Source organism: Ptychodera flava, chromosome 14 (assembly GCF_041260155.1).
Source record: "Ptychodera flava strain L36383 chromosome 14, AS_Pfla_20210202, whole genome shotgun sequence".
In the NCBI taxonomy this organism is placed as follows: Eukaryota; Metazoa; Hemichordata; class Enteropneusta; family Ptychoderidae; genus Ptychodera; species Ptychodera flava.
This window is the reverse complement of record NC_091941.1, coordinates 34,125,897-34,149,306: the sequence shown is the minus strand read 5'-3', so window position 1 is coordinate 34,149,306 and position 23,410 is coordinate 34,125,897. Positions and strand designations below refer to the sequence as shown.

The window sequence follows — 23,410 nt, the reverse complement described above, 5'->3', positions numbered from 1 at the left end:
GCCAACTGATGCAAAAGCTAAGAATGTGGTCCATACAATTCATTCCTTGGAACTTTGGGTTTTTGCATTATAGGTTACCGATGGGATCTTATACCATTGATATGATGATTGGTTTCTTGGTGGGACCTATGCAGATTGAAGTTTTCATTTTTAGAAATTAAGCTTCTTAAAAAAAAACAACAAAAAAAACCGCTTGTTAATGAAATCACAATGCAGATTATAGAGGATTAAACAATTTGTCATAGATGTCAGCGACAAAGTCATGTTTACCTATAGTATACTGATGTAGGGACACAAATATTGCGTGCGCAAAAAAAAAACAAGCGCGATTGAAGTAGAGATATCCAGGGCGTTTTACTATGAGAGAGAGAGAGAGAGATCCCGTTTCATATCGGCATTTACTGTACTGTCCCAGCCAATGGGTGGCGCTTGTCTACCGAGCGCACCTTAGCGTACGGTTTGACTTCAAATAAAAAGCGCAGATCAAACACACGGGGTCAAAGAAGGTCATTGTGCCATCGAGACTGTTGTTATTTACAACTGTGAAACGACAGACACTACTAGTATCTGTCACACTGTGTTGCTGTTTCTCTGACAAGCAATTGACTTACTACAGACAGGTAAGCTCACATCAGTATTTTATGTTGTTCATTGACGACATGGATATTTACCCTTTCTCAGGCGCGCTCAGGTCCCAAAGCATCGCATGCACGCACCCTACCTGCGCTGCGAGGCCGCGTGTTGTTGATGATATCGCATGGAAGAGCCAAGATTTCCGCGTATGAAACTCCTGAAAAATAAATAATATCTTGTTATAATGACTTCAATTAAGTTTACTTTTTTCAGTCTTCAATTCAAGCAATTGAAGGATAAATAACGATATCCTTCAAGTCGTTTCAGCGAATTCTGGCAAGCTTTGGGTAGCTATGTCATAACTTACTATATTCTTAGTTCTATCTAGGTTCAAATTGGGTCAAGCCGTAGAGTAGGCCCTAAATAACATCATGATGGCCGATAACGATAGGCCTATTGTATTGTTGATATCTTGCACTTGTATTTTGTTGGTGACAACTCCTGTACATATTCTTGGTTCGGTCGTTGGAACTCCAGGTCGGGGTCCAGACCTTTATTTTTACACATGACCAGAATTGAAAGCTGATGCATTGAAAGCTGCGAAAAACAATGGCCACGCTATCCGCTACATGACTTCTTGCAAACCATACATCCATTGTAGTACCTGAAAGACAATGACAACGTTGGAAACATGCCAATATCCAGTCTTCGTTCAGTTCATAAGGTTGGCTTTGTTTACACTAAGATCGAATACAGTTAGGGCGCTTCCGAATCGAACGATTGGGCTTTCTAAATCGAACGCAAGAATATAAGTAAACATTTTCTTGTAGAACTTCTACGTGTACAGTCTTTAGCGCGTGGAGATGAGAGAAGTAATCATTTATGAGACAGTCGCTAAAACAGTGAAAGTTATGTGGAGAAGGTTTAATTCGGGTATTACTTTCTTACAGATCTCGTAATAGGCGTATTTGTGGAATCTGTAGACTGCATTACATCGATATCGAGGTGCCATCGAAGACTGGACTCACGCGACAGAGCTTGAGAAATGGCCGCTACTACGCGGACCTCAAACGCGGCTTTACGATCATACACATCTTTCGAATTCGCTGCGTTTGACTGATGTCAGATGATAAATTATCCAAGCTAAGGAAAGAGCCAATTATATACAATGGCGACTGATGTAACAGGAAAAGAGGTAAACACCTACTGATGATTACCAAAGTATCGCTATTTCCGTAATTATCTTTCAAATATCTTTAGTAATTACAGAATTTTAAAACTTTTCCACACAGGAGAAATATCAATCACGTCTATACGAGGCAATAACGGCAAGAAAGCTAAAGGACGTTGAGAACTTGTTGACAAGCGGATACTGTGATCCAAATAAATGCAATTTAGGATCGGTAAGATTTGTGTGATCACTAAAACAAAATGTCAGTCAATGAGTCATGATATGTGATGACAAGGTAGAAGGAAAAATAAATAATGACGTGAATATTCTCTTAGTAGGCGTATTTGTTCATGGCAGTGCAAGTCTTTCGCACAATGTAGACCCTATCTTTTCCAATAGCAGGTAAGCTTACCTATCGGTTTTCTATGACATCCAAGGAATGAGCTTTTGGTCCGATGTAGCTGGGCTAATCGTTAGTCCTCAAGCCTACACACGATTTTATAATTCCTGGGTCTGCAAACACTACCAGTCCTTACACGTCAAACCCCATCAGCTGTAACTTAGCAGCACTACCTATGTTTTGTAATGTCCAATGTTATTGTTTACAAAATCTTAGCCTAAACAAGAATTAATTTGTCAATAATGACAATTTGCATATTGTATGCACAGTGCATCGTGTTTCCAATGCCAATAAGTTATGTTTCATCGTTATTCAGGGAGAACAATAAGTCGATGTGTTTGTTTCATTGAACAGAAATATGTGATGAGAATATTATCAAAAGTTATAGCTTTTGTCGACATTGTAATGATGGAAATGTACCAAAGTTTGACAGTGAAAGGTGTGGAAAACTTAGTCGAGGCGGTTTCGCAATTCATACATGTTTGCATTCTCTTCATTTAACCAGAATAAAAGTTCGCCTCTACACCTCGCCATAGACTATGACTTCATGGAGTTAGTGAGAATCCTGCTAAACAGAAATGTTCATCTTGAAGCAAAGAACAAGGTGATGATAGACCTAAAACCTTAATTATGACACTAATTGGAGCGATTTTTTTCATGATTTTGTTCCCTTGCGTACACTCCCAGCATGTCATGACTCCTGTATGTTATTGTCGATGCGTCAAGAGACCGCCAGCTATTATGGCAACGTATCTATAGTACCGTTACTCTGGTGACAGCTTTCACGCGTTATATTAGGCCTAATATTAATTGTTTTAGACCTGAAGGCCTAAAGGTCTCTTTTGTACACGTAATAATGAACAAATATAGGCTATTGGATAAGTTATCGTCGCATTTAAGAACTAGTCAAATTAATGTAAAGGGTGGTTTTCGAGAAGGGAATTTGTATCCGATCGATCAACGCAATGCAGCTGACTGAGAATGAACTTCCAGTTCTGTTTCCGCCGCAGTATGGTCAGACGGCTCTGGATGTGGCGGCCGGCCTCGGCTACAGAGACATGGTGAGGGCGCTACTAGAGGCAGGTGCTGACGTCAATTGTGAAAGACAGGTAAATTCGGGAAATGGATGCTTCTGCACATCGTCATGTGATTTTTCTGAATTTTACACGAACAATTGGTTAACTTTTCTGTGATGACAAATTATGTCATTGAACTTTTTGTTTTATTTTAATTGCTCAGAAGATTGTCGACCATTCTCCTCGAGAACTACAGGAATGGGTGAAATGACATTACGTGAATGACAGAAAGACATTTTCAACACCTCGTTCCAATTTTGAAGCAAACTTGTTAAAAATATGCAAATCGCTGTTCCGTGGAAACTAGGTTAAAATCACAGATTTAGATTGACGCATTCAGCATATGCTGTAAGTGTACAAAATTCCAAGTCAAGATGTCTTCAATTTTTACAGTATGAATCCGCGAGCGGCGCAACGCGAAGGCATTTTGCGAAGTGTACGTTTAACCAACTGTGAGAATGTAGTAAGTTAGAAAGACAAACAAACACGCCTTTAAAATAACTTAAGAAGACGTGTTTAACAGAGTCCACCTGTCATGTAATATTTTCTCCCACTGTGTCTGTAACAGGATCGAACCACGCCTTTGTACATGGCAGCTCAAGAAGGTCACAGAGAGGTCGTTGAAACGCTTGTGGAAGCCGGTGCCAACTTGGCAAAGGCAACACTTGTAAGTGTTTTGCCAGGCAAAACAAAATCTTGTGTGTCTATTTATCTGTTTATTTATATATGCAAGATTAATATAAATGCAGACACGAACATAGACATACACACCTATACTTATATCATAATATTCCATTCTCTTCTCAATAGCTACAATTTTATGCAAATTATTTCAACTCCCACCAGAATCACTGACAATTCTGAGACCTTAATTGATCTAGTCATTACCAATATTACAGATCGTTTCATTGGCTGTGGCACCCTACTTGCAGATATCAGCGATCATCTGCCAATTTTTGCCTTCTTAAATAATCTCGGTCACTCTTTTTCGCATAGCAGTACCAGCTCTGTCCTCAAAGCTGACTTTTCGCACTATAACCGTGATGCTTTTCTTTCAGAATTAGGCAATGTCTCCTGGCAGCCTGTTTATGATTGTACGAATCCTAATGATTCTTACAAGATTTTCAGCGAACTTTTTAGTGACGTATATTCCAAACATGCCCCTATCAAACAGGCTAGTACAAAGCGTAAAGCTCTCCGTAAACCTTGGATGTCAAAGGGCTTACTTATTTCTGTCCGTAAAAAACACAACTTATTCGCAAAAATGAGAAGATCGCCAGATAACTCCAGCATTCGAGAGTATTATAGACATTACCGCAATCTTTTGACAAAACTACTTAAGTCTGCCAAACGCCATTATTATCATCGCAAATTCCAAAGTGCCTCCGGGAATTCTAATAAATTGTGGAATGTCATTAGTGAAGTCCTGGCGAAGAACAGGGTGACATCACCGAAACAAATAAAGGATGACGATAACACAAATAAGCTTATTACTGATAAAGTCAAGATTGCTGATAAGTTTAACCATTTCTTTACAAACATTGGTCCAAACCTGGCATCATCTATAACCTCACCTGTTAGCTATCATCATTTTCTCAGTGAAAGTCACTCCCATTCTTTCTTTTTCCACCCCGTAATTGACAGTGATATTCTCAAAATAATCCAGCGCATGGATCCATCCAAAGCTATGGGGCTTGATCACGTTCACCCTAAAATAGTTGTCGATGCATGTCATGTTATTTCCCGTCCCCTTGCACATATTGTAAATTGCTCTTTGACTTCAGGCATCTTTCCGGACGCTTTGAAGCATGCTAAGGTTACCCCACTCTACAAAAAGGGTTCTGCTCTTGATCTTGGGAACTATAGGCCTATATCAATTTTGCCCATGATTAGTAAAGTTTTTGAATCTGTAGTTAAAAACCAGATGTTGTCCTTTCTGGATAAATTCAACATCCTTATTAGTACTCAATATGGTTTTCGGAAACATTACAGCACCACACTGGCTCTTGCCGATCTTGTATCTGATCTCTCTGACAAAATGGACGAAGGTTATATTACATTTGGTATTTTTATTGACTTACGTAAGGCTTTCGACACGATTGATCATAACATTCTCCTTCATAAACTTTCTCACTATGGTATCAGAGGACGCGCCCTCAATTGGTTCGAAAGCTATCTTGAAAATCGGCAACAAATGGTTGATATAGATGGGAACTTGTCATCCCCAATGCAGTTGAAATGTGGTGTGCCTCAAGGTTCTATACTTGGACCTATCCTTTTCCTCCTTTACATCAATGATATTACTTCCTCAACTGATGCTTTCAGCTTTCGTCTTTTTGCAGACGACACTAACCTCTTCAGATCCATTGATACCCCAACTGTTGACTTAGATGATTTAAATGTCCATTTTAACAAGGTGTGTATATGGTGTCGAGCAAATAAGCTCACTATTAGTCTTGAGAAAACTAATTACATGATTATTAAAACTCAGCAGAAGCAGATACATGTTCACGGATCATTAGTTGTTGGTAGTGCGACTATAAACGGTGTGTCCTCAACAACTTACCTGGGGGTATCGATTGACCCTTCATTAACATGGAAATCTCATATCGAGAGAGTACGAAGTAAGATTAGTCCCATTGTTGGCATCATTTCGCGTATACGCCACTATGTTCCTAAAACTGCTCTTCTTTTATTATATAATAGTCTCATCTTGCCCCACCTTATGTACTGTCTCGAAATTTGGGGGAATGCTTATCGGTCCACCCTTAAACCGCTTCTCCTTATTCAAAAGAAACTTGTAAGGTTAATTTCTTTTTCTGCTTTTGATGCCCCCTCAGCTCCCCTGTTCGCCAAATTTGGTATCCTTGACATCCATGCACTTTGCAAACAACAGTCCTGCTTGTTCCTATATGATCTTAATACAGGCCACTATGCACATAGTCTTTACCACTATTTACCTCATCCTGTTCCGCATAATTACTCAACTCGCTCAAGTATCAGTGGAAATTTACCAGTTCCCAAAGTAAAGCTCACGGTCAACCATCACAACTTTAAGTATGCAGCAACTCGGCATTGGAATTCCCTTCCTTCAGCCATAAAACATATTACTAATAGACATCAGTTTAAAAAACATCTGAAAAGATATCTCCTGGCAGAGTAATGTTTTCTATTTTCCATCCATATTTTATTTTATTTTTCTCGCTGTGCATTTGTCTGTGCTATACAATGTATTTTTCATTATTTTCTATAGATCTGCTTATTCATGCCTACATGGCATACTGAGAAAGAGTTTTAACTTCTCAGCAATATGTATATTTATCCGCATTTGTTGTTAACATTTGTTAATAGAAGTGATTTCTGTCATTCTTCGTTGTATCTCGCAACAAGATAGGTCTAAATATTCATTACGGACCATAGACTCGACTAGGTATGTATACCTATTTTCTATGGTCCTCACCAGAGTTAGAACTTGCTAAATTCACTATTTGAGTCAGATTTCAACATTATTGTATTTAACTTTGGTGAAATAAACAGTCATAAACAATATACATTTACTCTCTCTCTCTCTCTCTCTCTCTCTCTCTCTCTCTCTCCTCTCTCTCTCTCTCTCTCTCTCTCTCTCTCATAATTCCTCACAACGTTACATTTTGGAGACATATTACATAATATAATATATATATATATATATATATATATATATATATATATATATATATATATATATACATACATATACATTCCTCACAACGTTACATTTTGGAGACCATATTACTATAATATATATATATATATATATATATATATATATATATATATATATATATATATATATATACATATATATATATATATATATATATATATGAAATTTAACCTGTGAAGGTAAGGTCTATGTTATAAGGCTTGTTCGTCTCGCATGTTCTGCATCGGTAAAATCGTTCTTCCGCAAACTTCACGTGCTCGCCACCGTTACTAGTACATATGTTAAATGCTACACGATTAATATAAATCCAATCCGTTATCTCAATAAGCTAATCCACTTTTTTGTGCAGGATGGAGACACTCCACTTCACGCTGCGACAAGAAACAGTCACTTGGATATCGTGAAATTCCTTCATAAGTTCGGGGCAAATATCCACAAAGAAAACACAGTACGTGTACTACTACATCAATGTTTGCTGGTGCGACGGGGTTATAAGTGCAAGATACGGGGCAGATTAGTATAAATTTGTGCAAATTATATTAATGAGCATTGTTTCGGTATTTAAATTTTATGCTAATAGTTCTTTATCAATATGGAAAATTCATCTGCCACGAATTGTGCATTACATACGACGGGAAGTGTAATTTGTTTGTGCTCATTTTATTTTTGATTTCACACTGGTAGATGAAAAAATATGTTGTTCTGACACTGATGGAATATCGAATACAGAAAGGGAGAACACCGAAACGTCTACAGAGATAAAAAAATGCTGAAAGGAACTCCAATTGATATCACGTCGTCGCAAAATAAAATCTTTAGAGCAACTTTTTGAACCTGTGTTTTTGAAACAATACAAGATTATCCCCTGTTTAATTTGAACGTGCTTAAAGTACCGAATCCAACATCAACAATTGGTAAATTTGGCGAAAAAGTCATCGGGGTAATAAAGCTTCCTTTACATTCTTAGAATTTCCATGAAAGGAATGTCAAGTGTCTATGATGAAATGCATACAACACGGCATACACTATCGCGAATATCAAAATCTCACAGCTTTGTGCATTTTTGAGATGGCTGAAAATTCACTGCAATATTTGTTTCAGAACCCTTTTCAAATATGTGTCTCAAATATATCAAATCCACGACTTGAGTCTGTGATATGCTCCAGAATCTCTTTTTCCTATTTCTGTAATAGTTTGGCGCCACGCCATTGGACACTGCAAGTTTTAATGGTCATAACGACGTGGTAGCCTTCCTACTGGATGCGGGAGCAGTAGTTGATTACAAAAGGAAGGTATGGTTGGCTCTTGACAGAACTAGATGTAACTTATGTGGTCAATCTTACGATAGCATCGTTTGTTAATGGAAGTTTGTGTGTGATTCAAATTTTTGTGTTCTGTTCACGGCAAAGACTGATACTCAACAAAAGTGAGGTGACTCTGGCTTTCCATCAAGGGATGAGTGTACATGACACAGCTCGGCTTCCCATCTCAGATCTAAGACAGGACAAGAAATTACTACAGTTGTGAATTATCTATTGCGGAGAATATAGATTCTGTTCTTGCGTTCTCCATCTTTTTATCACAAATTCTAGAGATGTGTGTTTAAACTAAACAGTTTAGATGTGCCAGTCTGTAGGTATGAAACCGTATGAAGGAACGTACACAGCGAATCTAAGAATACGTATAATGTGTTATAGATTCCATGCTATAGTATTTCTGGAATTTGCGAGATGTTACGCACTGCTATTATACATTAAACGTCAACTCCACTGCGTTTTCCCCCGAACCACACAGGACGACTCGACACCTCTGTACGTGGCAGCACAACAAGGCCATGCAAAAGTTATGAAGACGTTGATAGATCACGGAGCTGACGTCAATGCTCAGGATAAGGTAAAACGATACGGAAGATACGAACAAAGGCCACGGGTCACGCATTATAACGTTCTCCTTGCGATGCGATACATCATACGCGGTCTGTGAAGATACGTGTATGCACAAATGAATATAATATGCATACACTGTATTAAAATGATCGACGCACGATTCAAATCTAAATTGAAATGTTAGCGTTGCTTGGTTATGATGTTGAGTATATTTTTATGGTATGTTAATTATTTAGTAGATCATGATGTCAACGTCTTGTATATGGTATGTTGTGAATTTACTTTGAGTTCTTCTATCAAATAACGGTCCAGTATATCTAGTTTTGCTCCAAGCTATTGCAGAATTAACGATTCAATCCGATCTGCGGGAAATATGCGTCACAGTTAACATTTATCTCCATTTATTTGGTACGTTGACGGAATATCAAAAGTATCATATCAGAAATACCACGGTAGTTAAAGTGTCCCTTTGCTGCAGTGTACTTCACTGCTATTGATAACACTAATCATGGATGCAGGACAAATGCAGGGCATTTTATTCTCCGATCATGTCATGTCTGTTTTTAGAATGGTGCCACGCCATTGTTCGCAGCCGCCCAACAAGGTCACGTGGATGCCGCCAAATTGCTATTGGCCGAAGGAGCTGATCCTTTAATCCAGAAAGAGGTGAAGATTTTCTGCCCTTGTCTATCTTGTATTTTACAGATTATTAATACGATCACATTGCCCTGAAATTGTGCAATGCATAATCATATGATGTCATAGTCTTCCTCTGACGGTACAGGGTTCTTGCAGCTCGATAATTGTGTGTAACGTAACTTTTATAGATTATTTATTCGTAAATATAGATTATTTATTCGTAAATATGTTTTTGTTTTTTTGTTTTTAGGGCAAGTGGACGCCTTTGCACATCGCAAAGTTGAATCACAAACCTGAGATAGTATCGTTGCTAACGGGCAAGAACCGGGTAATGCGTCACCTTTGCAGCAATTTTGTCCAATTATGAGGAACTTGGCAATGTGTTTAAGTCTAGACGAGAGTTTGTTCGGATGCTCCCTGAAAAAGATCCGTGTAGTGTCTCTCCAGGATTTTGGAACTATGGCAAATGTTTCTACTTTTCGAGAGGAGCTTTCTTACAAGTCACACTCAGAGAACCCGGCCATTCTTCTGGATTGTTAGATCTCCCAGTTCCGTTTTAGACCATTATGTCACACCTAATTCAACACGGGGAGTACACCTTCTATGCTGTCCTGTCCCTCGTCCTACCTTGACTTATAACATATACTGTTTTCATTTCAACAGCATGAAGCAAGCCACAAAGATGGGAGGAAACCGCCATATAAGAGTGCAAGTACTGGCACCCCCGGTGTCACTGTAAGTGGTGCTGTTCAAGTCACCTTTTACTATCTGGCGATTAATCAACCAATGTATCGGACAGTGGAACGGTCAATCAATTTCTGGGTTGTGCCACCGAATGCCTGGAATTCACGACTAACTTTTAGTTAGGAGTTCATAAGATTATGAAATATTATAATTGCTTTTTCTGCATGTCGTAAGTGATATTTTTGAAACTAGTTTTCCAAGTATAGGAGCATTACTCAAAATAATTTTTCATTCTTAAAAGCAGGTAAAATCGCCAGGTCTGAAAGAAGTCGAAGTGACTCGGAAACGGGCACAGACAACTCTGCCACTGGAAAAGGATAGGGTAATATCAGGATATCAACACTTTAACAAGTTAACAATGTAAACCTAATTTAGTTAAGCATGGACGCTTTCATCCAGAAATTTCGTTTCAGAATGGATTGATCATGCGTAAATGAACGTTACTTTCTACATCAGTTCCGTCTCAGTCCCTCCATCACGATACTGTGGCTCGTGTAATGCTTTTTGCACTTACTTCACAGGATATCCCGTCCTCTCTCCTGTGGGCGGTAAGACTTGGCGATCTCACCACTGTTCAGTGTATCTTGATGAGAAAGTGTGACGTCAGCTACATGAAGTACGAGGTGGGCATTTAAGATGATTAGCACTGAAGATAAGTAGTTCCACAAATTCATCAACACCCTGTCCAAACACTCAAATTTAGCATCTTGAGATAAACTTGAACGTTGGGCCGCAAGCTAAAGAAAGACGAGCCCAAATTATTGACTAATCTCATACGCGTCCAACAATCATCGATCCCTGTACTACACGTGATTTTGTAGTATTAGACCTGTTCAACGTAAAGCACGTAACATTATTTTTCGTAAATTATTTCATGCAATCATATATTTTTCAGGGCCAAACTGCATATGACGAGGCAGTTCTGAGAGGACGACCTGACCTTGCCGAGGCCATAGTAGATAGGTGTAAGGTACGTAACAGGGAAAGGCTGTATTTTTAGGCGATACTGAAGAATTCAAATAGCTTCGTACCTGTCGCAAGGGAGTATGCCATTTGTGTAAAATGCACGAAAACGTGAATGTTCGTCAATTTGTAAACGAATACATGATAGTGTGACCTCCGGGTACAGAGGAGCAGTTACTAGCCATAATTTTTATGTTGTCATAAAAAATGAAGATAAATTAATATTTAGGAAGTTTTAAAAATGGTTGAGCGACAGTCATTCTAAATGAATTCACAAAAACTTTTAACTTCAGGAATCTGTACACATGATATTTTTCATGGCCCTCAGCATGGGTTTAGAGTGAACTTGTGCTTCACAGCCACAAAATCAGACATCGGGGATCGGTGTTATGGTGTACTTTCCGGGGACCATTCGGGTGGAGTTCGAGAGTAACAATGATTATGTTGGTCATAGTTTTGTTCGTGCCTTACGCCTCTTCATTGTTATTAGTTGAGTAACCGCACCAAGTGTTCCTACGAAGGGAGTCAAGGGGGTGGGGTGGGGGCGGGGATGGGGGCTTCGAGGAGAAAATGTTCGACTTCTCACATCATCCGAGTCTCCAACTTATCTTGCAGGAAGTGCTTCGTGAGTTCGCAAAGGGCGAAAGTCGTCGGTGTTTTCAGTATTGGAGAGTCATAGCAAGACACTTGGATGTTGATTACGATGACGTGGAAGATGAGATACTGGATGAGGATGAGGGAGACGTTGCCATGGGTAACATTCAAGAACTGATGTGTTACAGAGTCTTCCTGAGGTGGATCGATAACCAGCGTCACTGGCCTGACATTGATGCAATAAGGAGAGTTGTTGATGAAATTGAGGACGCAATATAAACCGACGTATATCCGGAAAGACAACTGAATCGAATGATTGCACCCTCTATCCACCACATCAAGGACTGGGGTCACTCTGTCCACCACATCAGGGACTGAGGTCCACCACATCAGGGACTGAGGTCATTATATAATTTACCTCTTTTGAATTGCATACTGTAGCATATGAAAGAAAAGTTTATCTTTCATTGAATCCACCGCAGCAAAAAAAAATGTTCATCTTGAAAAGTTTTACCGGGTCAGTTGTTCGCTGATCCCTATTGCGATATCTATGAGACACATTATGGCACATGGACCATGCACACAGGTGTCCTTACTCAAGTAACACGTATATCCATGAAATATGCATGTTTACCATGAGCCTACACTGACAACACATCGATCAAGTGTACGTTTCCCACCGACAACATTTGCGATAACTCGGCTATGGCTTCTTGATATGTATGGTTAGACTTCTTCGTTGGATTGTGGGACGGTCCTCGTTGATACTGTAAGGCTTTTAGAGAATATAGATCCTGAAAATGTCTTCGCTCGGTGTCGTTCAATACATATTAAAAGTTTATATTTTGTGGTATTCAATGAAAATTTTACTACTTAAAATCTCTTTTATAATAAATTGATCTTTAATTTCATTACAAAAATTCTGTTGGGTGTTGTAATTTAAAGTACATAAACTTGGCAGTGGTGAGAATTACATCAATAAAAGAAGACGTTGAGAGTTTCGCTTCCACGATAAACAACGTACTTATGAGGAACACATGGCATAAGCATACATCAAAGCTAGCTATAGTATGGGGAATATAGCACTCATGCTATAGTCATCATACACGTTCCATTCACGATTGCAATGTCCGTTGTACGTTTCAAGTCATTAACCTCTGTAGTTCCTATTGCATCATGTATAGATCATTTACCCGAGAATTTATTTGATATTACATGCCCTCTTGTCATATATTGTAAATTAGTACTGATAGGCCAAAACGCCGTCAAACGTATCGGTTTGATGTGTTTTCACTCTGATTGGGATCGATCTGTACACTGGTCGGCATTCCAGTGACATCACGCATATTTGAGAGCCTCCCGCTTGCTGAGTGTCGACAGTTTTCGTCATGCTCTTCGACAAACTTCCTCACGTCCTTTGGATTACATTTGGAGTATTGGCGTAGAGCCCAGCCGATTGCCTTGCGAATGAAGAAATCTTCCTCGTGAGCGCATAGTCGGCAAAATCTGAGAGAGAGAGAGAGAGAGAGAGAGAGAGAGAGAGAGAGAGAGAGAGAGAGAGAATTTATATAGATTGATTTTTTTCATTGAATTCTTATTTTCTCGGCAGTAGCAGTTAGTTACTAGCTCTACCTGAATTCTATAAACCGATACTTTCGTTCTCGCCAAAATTGATTTTGACAATCACATAAAGTTCAACTATATGAGCTCGATATTGATCACCTGTGAGCTTACACGTCCACATGCCAATGCTGGAGTGAAAGAAGAGAATTACTAACAGGTGATATAACAGAATGGAGACTGTCCATACACTGTATTTGTCAGAGGGATATCTCCTACTGAGCCTAAATGCGCTTTTGCTTCTCCCTATTTCACGAACACTGCCCTAAACCTAAATTATTATAAAACCGAGGCAAAGACTGTCAATGTCATTTGCGTTTGAACAATGAAATCAGCATCTCACCGAAACAGTTTCTCTTTATCGGTGTCTTCCTTGTACTGGAGTTGATGTATGATGGCGACTCGTCGTATCCACATGTTTTCATCTTTAATCCATTTCTCTATGATGGGATTCATGAGAGCACTGTCTTGCTTGGCCAGTGTACCAACCGCTACGGTGTTTCGATCAAATTAAAGGTAAATTATCTATGGAGGGTACTTTTTATGAGTTCTGGAATAATATTGCGGTTCGGAAAATAGTGGAATAAAGTGTACTCTAAGAAAATTATTGAAGATGAGTGAATGGTCGTGTTGGTGTCGGTGAAAAAGGGATTTGCAGACTATTCCATTTCGGAAAGGGTTGCCAAGTGTACATCTCAGGATTTATTAGGAGTAAAAATTGACCCCTCACTGGAGTAAAAGACAAAGCTTGGATCCCTCAAAATTTTTGCTGAGTTTTAGTTTCGTCAAAGAGTGAGAATGGCTTTGATGTTCAAAAGTTAACCAAAACATTCAAACTTCTACTACTCACAAGCTTAAGTTATGCTAATGTCAGGGAGATTGTAAGTCAGCTTAACAGACACCAAACGGTATTTAGAATTGTCAAATTTGGTAGTTTCCTCAGTTTCAATCGTGCTATCGTGATGGAGGTCTGGAAGATATATGATATAGAACTGCCTATTAAAAACGAGGTATCGAGTGTAATCAATGCGTCACATCTCTCTCTCTCTCTCTCTCTCTCTCTCTCTCTCTCTCTCTCTCTCTCTCTCGTGGAAATGTTTATCGTTGTGTGACATATCTAAACTGTACAACAATACAACATCAACTGACCTCCAGCGAGACAGTCGACTGTGTCCCACCAGCTCTTTGTAGTTATCAATTTCCTGAGTAGCCCTACTGCAGCCGTGTACTCCTCCTTCGATGACCCGCATATAGCAATGTTTCTATCACTGGTGATGTCCAGTCCGATGTGCTGGTATTCTCGTTCATTTTGTTGCCATAGTAACTCCAGGATCTCTCGAATGGTTTCAGGATCTTCGTTTCGCAGCTGCTGGAAAACCTAGATTTAAAAAGTCAAGTGATCGGTTGATAAAATTTCTACACTGAGGGCTGCATACATAATATCGATGAAAAAATCATACAAAATTGCAATACACGTGGTCCTTGTAATTTTATTTATTTTAAGCGTTTGTCTTATATTTCTGTCTTCTTCGCTTGTCAGTGTAGGTATGCTTCTATCTCCATTTGTTGCTGCCCTTCCCTCCCCTCCCTCCCACTCCCCCAAGGCAAGGCTAGAAGGCAATTTCCCGAATTAGCTGAAAAACCACACACGGTACAAAAATGAAGCCGAGCCTGATTTTTTTACTCCAAAATGTTACGCTGTTTTATAGATAGATGTAAAAAAGACAGTATCATCAATGCACGAAGTAACATTCAGAACTTAGAAGACTGTAGGACTACGTGTGGGAACAATGCTTTCTGGTCATATATCAAACTATGAAGTACTGCGCGCATAGTGACTGTCTGTGCGAAGCACCGTGTACGATAAACATGGATAAGGGTTTAGCTGCACAGTTGGAACATGTTTGTGAAACTCGCATTGAAAGGTGAAAGGACTTTGACATCAGCTATCCATCTTTTCCTGTAATTTCTTTGGTAATTGAGCGGTGGGACTGACCCTGTTCTTTTGTTAGTGACAAACCAACGGATGCAGACTCAAACGCTTGCAACAAAGGACAGTTTTCCTGACCTGTTTACTGATAGCCCTCCTGCATGGTGCCTGTATGCCGTAAAATTCAAACTGATCTCTCATGTATTTCTTCATACCAACCGCCTTCTGTGCATCAGCGGCTTCGAGGAATAACTTCGTGATCTTGGTCAAGAAGCTGGCTGCAGCGCCGCCACGCGGTGGATTTGTAGAAGGGACGCCAGTTGCACTACCCTCTGCTCTTGTCAACCGCCGATGCTGATATCTTTGGACTTCACTGAGGCCATTTCTCTTTTTCTTCGTCTTCGGCATGTTGCTAAATTTCTTTACTGTATTCGCTGTTTAAAAATGAAATTTGAAATTAATTAATCTCGTAAATGAAGATTATATGTGCTAACTGCTGATACCATAATCTTCGATGCCTCTTGGGTGTGTCAACCATTATCACATTTCACTTGATAAACGGTTTGTGCGTCACAAGACATACTTTGTCTCCTGGATGGTGTGAATGGAAAAGATAATGAATAGTTAACATCGCTTTCAAGTTTTAACTTTGGTTTCTACTCGATTACCAGTATTTGCAGAAGGATGTACTATCGAAATCTTGTGTCAGGGTAATAAGAATATGCATTATCCTTCACTCAAAACATTTTTGAATATTCGGCGAAAGCTGATCGTGCCCATATTTCCTTGATTCGTATCATGTGAAAATTTTGTCGAAACAGCTGTTCCGGAACACTTTGACCAAACTAGCAAACCTTTTTTCTGAGATCTGTTGATCAATCTCTTGAGCCTCTATCTCCGTTTATGCTACCGGATACCACAACGTCACAACATCATCATCATCACCACCACCACCGTCATCATCATCATCATCAAGACGAATGATCACGCTTTCCATCATTTACTGAGTTTCTCAAAGTGATCCATTCTTCAAGAGCCTGATAGATTCAAAATGAGGTCACTCAAAATCACACTTCAAAATGGAGGCGTGATATTTTCAGGCTCGAAGGTGAAATAGCGCGGATTGCAGGTATCCCTTGGACAATTTGCATGATAAGTTGTGAACATTTCAAGTTGTCACACCTCTTCAAATCAGCAAAATGTGTATTTTTGTGTTTTATCTAAGACTTGATGGAAGTTCGTTCGTGGTTCAAGAGCCTCTGCAACCCGCTTCATCTTTGCGGAATCGCACATGTGTAACTTCTATCAGCACAAGAAAAGCGCGGAAATACCGAAACTCGCTGATAACTGTGAACGGAAAACAAATCGCATCAACGTTACTGATAATCCATAGTATGAACTGTTGACCTGACACGGGAACGACATTTAACTTTTCATCGTTATTCAAAGCCGCATCACGTAGTGAAAGTAATCCGCCATATGCAAATTTATAAGGTATAAATAGAAAAGGTGTCATCCGGACTATCTCTCCTCATTGCACACGGGACCAGCGACACAGCATGGCATCGTCTCAACCAGTTGCTTGCGCCAACCAAGCCTTTGTTGCTGCACACGGAGGCCCGTCTAGGCGACTGCTGCTTCTCAACCACCCGAGAATGCTGAGAATTCCCGTGCCCGTACTGCTTTGCAAACACCACTGGAGCCAATGACAAACAACCACGACCAGAAACGCCTAGACCCCAGATAGGGCCACAGGAGAGCCAACCTTCACAGGTGAGCATATCGTATCGTAGAGCTGGTTTGTTAGACTGTTTGATACGTTGCTTGTGTGCATGTCGCCGTCATTTCATTACTAGATAATTGCGAATTATGCAAGGAATAGCACGAGTCAGTTTTCGTTTGGCACGCTACCACCTGTTGGTACGAGTCATTCACCTGGTCTCTCCAGGGGCGCTAGCATGCCGCAAGTTTGTGTGCGCACGTGTCTAGATGCTTTCAAGTTGGAATTTCTTCGCTGATACGTTTTCCGCTTCCTTTCCCCCCTGTTTTCATTTCTGTCACTTGGCTTGTTTGTTCATGTTCACTGCTCTTTTGCTTGCGCACGTGTAGTATTCATGTTAGCCAGCTGTCTGTGGTTTCCATGTGATACTGCAGTCTCATTTCTCTCTTTTGTCTTCTTTTGTGTTCATTCTACGTCATACTTGTGTTTAGTTTCTCTTTCTGTACCCTCTTTTCACCGTCCTGTTATCTTCTTTTACTTGAAGTCGCTAAGTCTGGCCAGGTAGTTAACTCGATGAGGAGTTGCTGCGAGGGTGCCGGGAGAATTGGCCAGGTAGATAACTCGATGAGGAGTTACTGCGAGGGTGCCGGGAGAATTGGCCAGGTAGATAACTCGATGAGGAGTTACTGCGAGGGTGCCATCAGTGTTTTAGCCTGTAGGGGAATATAAGCCTTGGTGATCGAGTTCTAGTAACATATAGATGGATGGTATTGTATGTGGGGAATACAGCAATAACAGATGAGAAGTTGCTGTGGGAATAACGTACAGACCTCAAGAGTGGTACTTGAGGACGTTATAGTAAGGCTAGTGCATACATTGTGGAGAAGTGGCATAAATGATTAAAAAACGACAAAAAAAACAAACAAACAAAAAAAACAAAAAAAAACAACAAAAAACAAACAAAACAAAAAACAAAAAAAAAAAAAAAAAAACCGTATATGATAGTGATGCCAGCGGCGGGCATAGTGGGGTGCTGTGATTATGCCAAAGAAATGTGCGAGTATGCAGATGTAGAGTATACGACCATCTCGCTATGTTGTTGCGATAGTAGGTAATGTTGTCTACTATAATATTGAAATGATGTTGACGGCTGATATTTCTTGGTTGAATTTATAGGCTGACGAGATGAAGAATTTAAAGACTCAAATTCAGAAGCTTCAAGATATGGCGGAAACTGCATCCGTTGAGGACGCCCTGTCGAAAGCCATGGAATTGGCGCACACACCATTGTTGGCCTCCAGGGTTCAACTCGTCAGCGCATTAAGGGCACTGGTCGACAGAGCGACGGTTGCAGCTCATCCAAAACTGCCTAGGTTTCGGGCGGTATTAGCCCAGTTCGAGTCTAATGATTTTGGGCAGGAAGCCGGCAGGTTGTTGATTCTTCTCCTGGGAAACAAGGAAGAGGAGGAAATAGCGTCCAAGGTGTCAAAATTTATGCGCCATTCTTCAAAGCCTCCCATGTAAAGTAATACCTCCTCCTCATCCCTTCTACAGGGAGGGTCCATAGCACCCTCGTGTACTTACCTGCACACCTCGCATTTCGAGGTCCTGTCTAGGGGCGCCCTCACAGGTAATTTTGGTTTTTTTTTCCATGTTTCGGCCTTGATCTGTTCTGTTGCAGAATACAAATGTACCATATCCATGGGAAAAGTTTATGGTGAAAAAAAATTCCGACGCCTAGAACTACCTACTATTGGGTAACTTTTGAGGGTGCCCCTCGACAGGGCCTGGAGTGTAACCCCACCATTGGGGATGTAACGATGGGAAAGATGAGAGCTTCCCCAACGACATTAGCTTTTCGCTGCCCCGATGAATTCATCGCAGGAGAATTACATCGACACAGATGTAACTGGGAAACTATTATGTCTACTGGTAGTCACGATCCTGTCATGGAATGGATCACTAATGGAGTCGGAGTCTCGGAGTATTTTCAACATTATAAAGGTCCATTTAAAGGAAAACTGTATGATAGTTCCACCCCACCAGCTCGTATCTTTGCCAATAATCCTGCCTGTGTAAATTTTGTTGAGTTCATTTCTCAGTCAATCTCCTCTAGAATCCAAACTGGCGCTATTTCAGCTGTCGGGCAGGTCGGCATAGACCCCCACCTTTTATTGTCATGCCTATTACTGTAGAACCAAAAAAACCTAGGATGTGTATTGATATGAGATATCTTAATCTATGGATCAGAGACATCCCATTTAAGTTAGACAAGCTGATTGAAGTCTCGTGATATCTTGAACAATATGATTATCACTTTAAGTGTGACGATAAAAGTGGCTATGACAACCTTCTTATTAAGGAAGTAGATCGCAAATATTTTGGTTTTCAATGGGCAGGGCAATGGTATCTTAATAACACGCTACCGTTTGGCTGGAAGCTATCTGCGTATATCTACCATACTGTCGGTTACGCTATCACGAGTCACGCGCGTATCCTAGGTGTCCCCTGCCTACAGTACATCGACGATAGACACGGGGGACCACTGAGACCGGCCTATAATAGCGACACGCACAGTGATTGGTCGAATTTCGATCTCGCCGAGGCGGCAGCATACATCCTATTTAAGTTATGTATAGACACTGGCTACTTCATAGCACTAAAAAAGAGTGTACTTAGACCGCAGAAAGCCTTGGTTCTCTTAGGTATGATAGTAGATTCCGAGAGTAAAGCTTTCATCATTCCCCCGCAAAAAAAGCTCCGCTTCTTAGAGTTAGTAGAATACGCCATGGGTGAGAGTGTGATACCAATTCCTTTGTTGCAAAAAATCATGGGGAAATGTATTTCTTTCAGTCTGGCAATTCCATGCGCTCGGATCTTTATCAGGCAAATGGCCTTTGCTCTATCGAAAGCGCAAAAATTCGCTAAGAACACTATCAACATTCGTATCGGTACCCCACTCAGGAAAGAACTAGACGAGTGGCGCAATTGATTAAATGTGTAAGTCAATTTCCCTGGCGTGACGAGAAACATGCAATAATTACGGCATACACAGGCGCGAGCTCTTACAAGTGGGGAGCGATTCTACAAACTAGCCCGGTTCAGTCGACGTCAATAGGAGATAGTTGGGAATTAGAATGGAGGAATAGACCAATAGTGGAAAAAGAAGCAGAAGCCCTTGTTAGAGCGCTAGTAACATTCGGCCAGCAACTGAAAAATGTACGATTGAACGTTTGTTCAGACTCCGCTACCCTCATGTATGCGTGGAATTCTGGTTACCCGGGCTCCAAATCTCAACAACTAAATAAGATACTGAAAGAGATCTTTTACCTGTGCTTAGAACACAATATATCTCTCGATATATCTGGATGTGTGGGGCGAACAATACAAACCTTGAAAACTGCAAAGTCTGCAAAACCAAGACTCCACAGTTTCTTTGCCAAACAACTGACACTTGTGATAGTAGTAATACTGATCCCGGCGTCGAAGCTATAGACCAGCGATTGGAAGAAGTGTTAGGTACTCGTTCCGCTCATGAAATACAAAAAGACCGTTTTGTACAGCAATTTGAACTTTTTTAGTTAACCTTTACTGAACCGAAAACGGTTTTAACTGCCTCCCCCCATGATGTTTTGCGATTTCTAGTCTATAAAGATAAGGATGCCAAGTCACAGGTACATATAGTGACCTGCCCATACTTAGGGCGTACGGGTATGCAGCAGTGCTCCTACCCCAAAAGGTTGCGTGTTAACACCATAAAAAACATGGTTTCAAAATTTAAAACATTTTACCAGGCCCTAGCAAGTGGCGTTGACAAACGTACACCCAATCCAGCCGATTCATACATAATTGATAGATATGTAAAGAAAATAGCCGAAGAGCAAGCAAAAGCCCTGGTCTCGCCAAAGCAAGCTACGCCTTTATTTATTAATAAGATGAAACTTGTATTTGAACATATACTTCAAAAGATAATGCTTGCAAAATCGCCCACACAGTTTATATATTAGCCAGAGACATGGCCTTTTTCAAGATGTTGTCTTTTTCTGGAGACAGGGCACACGACCTAGGCCACGTGAAAACCCAAGAAATTTTGAGATTTCCTGACGATTCTGGTTTACTCTTTAATCATACATTTGGAAAGACGCTAAGAGGCGACTCCACAAATTATTTTGCTATTAAAAGATGTTCCGACTTAGTCATGTGCCCTGTCAATTCGTTGGAAGCGTATATCGCTTTAGCCAGCAGCCTGGGCATTAATATTCTCACTGGTTATCTCTTCCGGCCAACCGCCCAACAAGGAACAATAGAAATGAAACCAATGTCTTCCCAATTAATATATTATAGGCTGAAATCATATTTACAGGAGGTTGGTATTATGCAGGAGAAACACCGCATGGCTGTCGAAGCGCATGCGCCATCTCACTTGCCATGACGGGTAGAGACATATACGCCCTCATGGAGCATGTTAGCTGGAAGGCGGAAGAGACAGCTAGGTACTACATGAAGCTTTCAAAAGTTACACAACTCGGCGCACCAGCAGACAAACTCGTAAATTTAGTAGAAACATCAGGCAGTATTACAGACACATATAAGCATATGGATGAACTTGTCCGTTTCCACAAGGCTTTCGAGTAAAGGGCCTATATTATAATCTATACAGAGGATGTTACTAATGAATATACAGATATTAGTTAGGTTGGTAAAGCTAAGTGTGTACTCCATATCATATAGATGAATAATAAACATCTTGAAACATGCGTATCGGATCTCGCTGTTTTTCTTCCCGGTACGTTGTTAGTGATTGGGATTGGGATTCTTTTAAGGTATGGGTATTAACGGGAGCAGAATAATATGATGCGTAGAGCATCAGGGAGCAAACCAGAATTTCGACCCAATCCTAACAATGGCTATATCCCTGAGCGAAGTGATAAGGCTTTAAATATATAGTTATTCAAAGCCGCATCACGTAGTGAAAGTAATCCGCCATATGCAAATTTATAAGGTATAAATAGAAAAGGTGTCATCCGGACTATCTCTCCTCATTGCAACGGGGAGAAGGCGACACAGAAGTAGGCTAAGACCCGATGGTGTAGAGGAGATACGGAGAGGGGCGGCGGTCTCCCGCCCACCCACCCACCCCATGTATATATTGCTTCGCCACGGATAAGCCCACCAGAATTTCGACCCAATCCTAACAATGGCTATATCCCTGAGCGAAGTGATAAGGCTTTAAATATATCGTGTACAACAACAATCTAGATAGAATACGCATCGGGGACAGATATTCGGACCCTCAAACTTCACAATCCTATTTTAGTGTACTACTTTAGGAGGCTTACTTTGCAGCTCATGGAGTAAATGAATTCTCACTGGCTTATATTAGTGAAAATCGAAAATATGCAAAATAGAAAATATGGTGCATTCGGAAAGAAGCAAAGTAACAAATCGCAATTTTTAACCAAATCCGACAAATTTCACCGAGAAAATCCCTAGGGGCAAGTTCCTTGTGGCTTCGCACCGGTAACAATGGTTACAGCCTACTTTATTTTAATGTGTAGGCCTAAACTGTTGTTCGGAGCGGAAATTAGCGTCAAGGACAAAATCGATCGATCTTTGCACCAGTAGTGGCAATTATTGAGTTATTTCACGAAAATTGCATTAATTTGCCGTCTTTTTCCCTCTATAATATTTAATTTTCACTTATTTATCAAAACGGTCGCAGATAGGCTAAAGGAAAAAATGCCCCAGGATATTATCTCAGAAAACGATGAGAAATCTTGAAACCTAAGCTTACAGTTTTATTGCTTTCTGATTTTTGAGACGGAAACAGTCGGTAAACAAAATAACTGGGCAGGTTTTTAAGGATTTGTTGTGTGTGTATCAACAGTGTTTTCTTGGCTTGTGTACGTACAGCCATCCTCTGGCAACGCGCATGTAACCTGCATGGACAGACATTGAATTGTTAGCAATGACAATACTATGCGGATATTCAAGCTGTGTTGACAGATTGAATAATGGGTATTTCCACATGATGTCCCCGTAAAGGTTGATACATAGAATAAAAATATTGATAAAAATTCTAAGGCTTACAATTAGTACCCCCCTCACAATACTCTACGAATGGAACAACGGAAAATGTATGAGTTACACCAGAAAACATTTACGATGCCGGTATCACCGTTATTTATGTGTCAGAGGTCAACATATCTTTATATCTCGAGCAAATTGATAGGGATTGATACATACCTGCGCAATTGCACGTTTCGGTTACGTGGCGACCATTGCGGGTCTATAAAGACAGTAATCACTTTATATATGGATTTCATAAACGAGTACTAAAGATGACCAGATTAAATAAAAAAAATACACCCAGGCGAAATAATGTGGT

The 23,410-nt window shown here is 40.2% G+C and overlaps 3 protein-coding genes across 7 annotated transcripts in view; 2 read left to right on the top strand and 1 right to left on the bottom strand.

Annotated features, from left to right (window-relative positions):
* The first annotated feature begins 435 nt into the window (after positions 1-435).
* Positions 436-12,672, top strand: LOC139150252 (ankyrin repeat domain-containing protein 29-like). Of its 4 annotated transcripts, none has more exons than XM_070722500.1 (16): positions 436-620; positions 1,524-1,768; positions 1,866-1,976; positions 2,650-2,748; positions 3,155-3,253; positions 3,789-3,887; positions 7,276-7,374; positions 8,120-8,218; positions 8,721-8,819; positions 9,380-9,478; positions 9,702-9,779; positions 10,115-10,186; positions 10,440-10,517; positions 10,717-10,818; positions 11,091-11,165; positions 11,774-12,672. In XM_070722500.1, the coding sequence occupies exons 2-16, from the start codon at positions 1,742-1,744 to the stop codon at positions 12,029-12,031; spliced, it is 1,494 nt and encodes a 497-aa protein (XP_070578601.1). In that variant the 5' UTR covers positions 436-620; positions 1,524-1,741; the 3' UTR covers positions 12,032-12,672. The 4 variants fall into 4 exon arrangements, with proteins under 4 accessions (XP_070578601.1, XP_070578600.1, XP_070578602.1 ...); XM_070722499.1 differs by having other exon boundaries at positions 480-620; positions 10,437-10,517; XM_070722502.1 differs by having other exon boundaries at positions 491-620; positions 1,843-1,976; positions 10,437-10,517.
* Positions 12,632-23,410, bottom strand: part of LOC139150253 (uncharacterized) — a 67,374-nt gene continuing 56,595 nt past the window's right edge. The window contains exons 1-5 of one of the 2 annotated variants that reach the window (XM_070722504.1): positions 16,157-16,256; positions 15,441-15,736; positions 14,522-14,750; positions 13,716-13,863; positions 12,632-13,258 (exon numbers count right to left, since the gene is read on the bottom strand). In XM_070722504.1, coding sequence (XP_070578605.1) covers positions 13,018-13,258; positions 13,716-13,863; positions 14,522-14,750; positions 15,441-15,710 — 888 coding nt within the window. In that variant the 5' untranslated portion in view covers positions 15,711-15,736; positions 16,157-16,256 and the 3' untranslated portion in view covers positions 12,632-13,017. Of the gene's footprint in view, positions 13,259-13,715; positions 13,864-14,521; positions 14,751-15,440; positions 15,737-16,156; positions 16,257-23,410 lie in introns of those variants that run through there. The other variant, XM_070722503.1, reaches the window with a different exon arrangement.
* LOC139148835 (fibrous sheath CABYR-binding protein-like) overlaps positions 18,843-23,410 on the top strand; it is a 59,784-nt gene continuing 55,216 nt past the window's right edge. Inside the window, exons 1-2 of the mRNA XM_070720265.1 lie at positions 18,843-19,097; positions 19,541-19,814. Of these exons, the coding sequence (XP_070576366.1) occupies positions 18,843-19,097; positions 19,541-19,814 (529 nt within the window). The remainder of the gene's footprint in view (positions 19,098-19,540; positions 19,815-23,410) is intronic.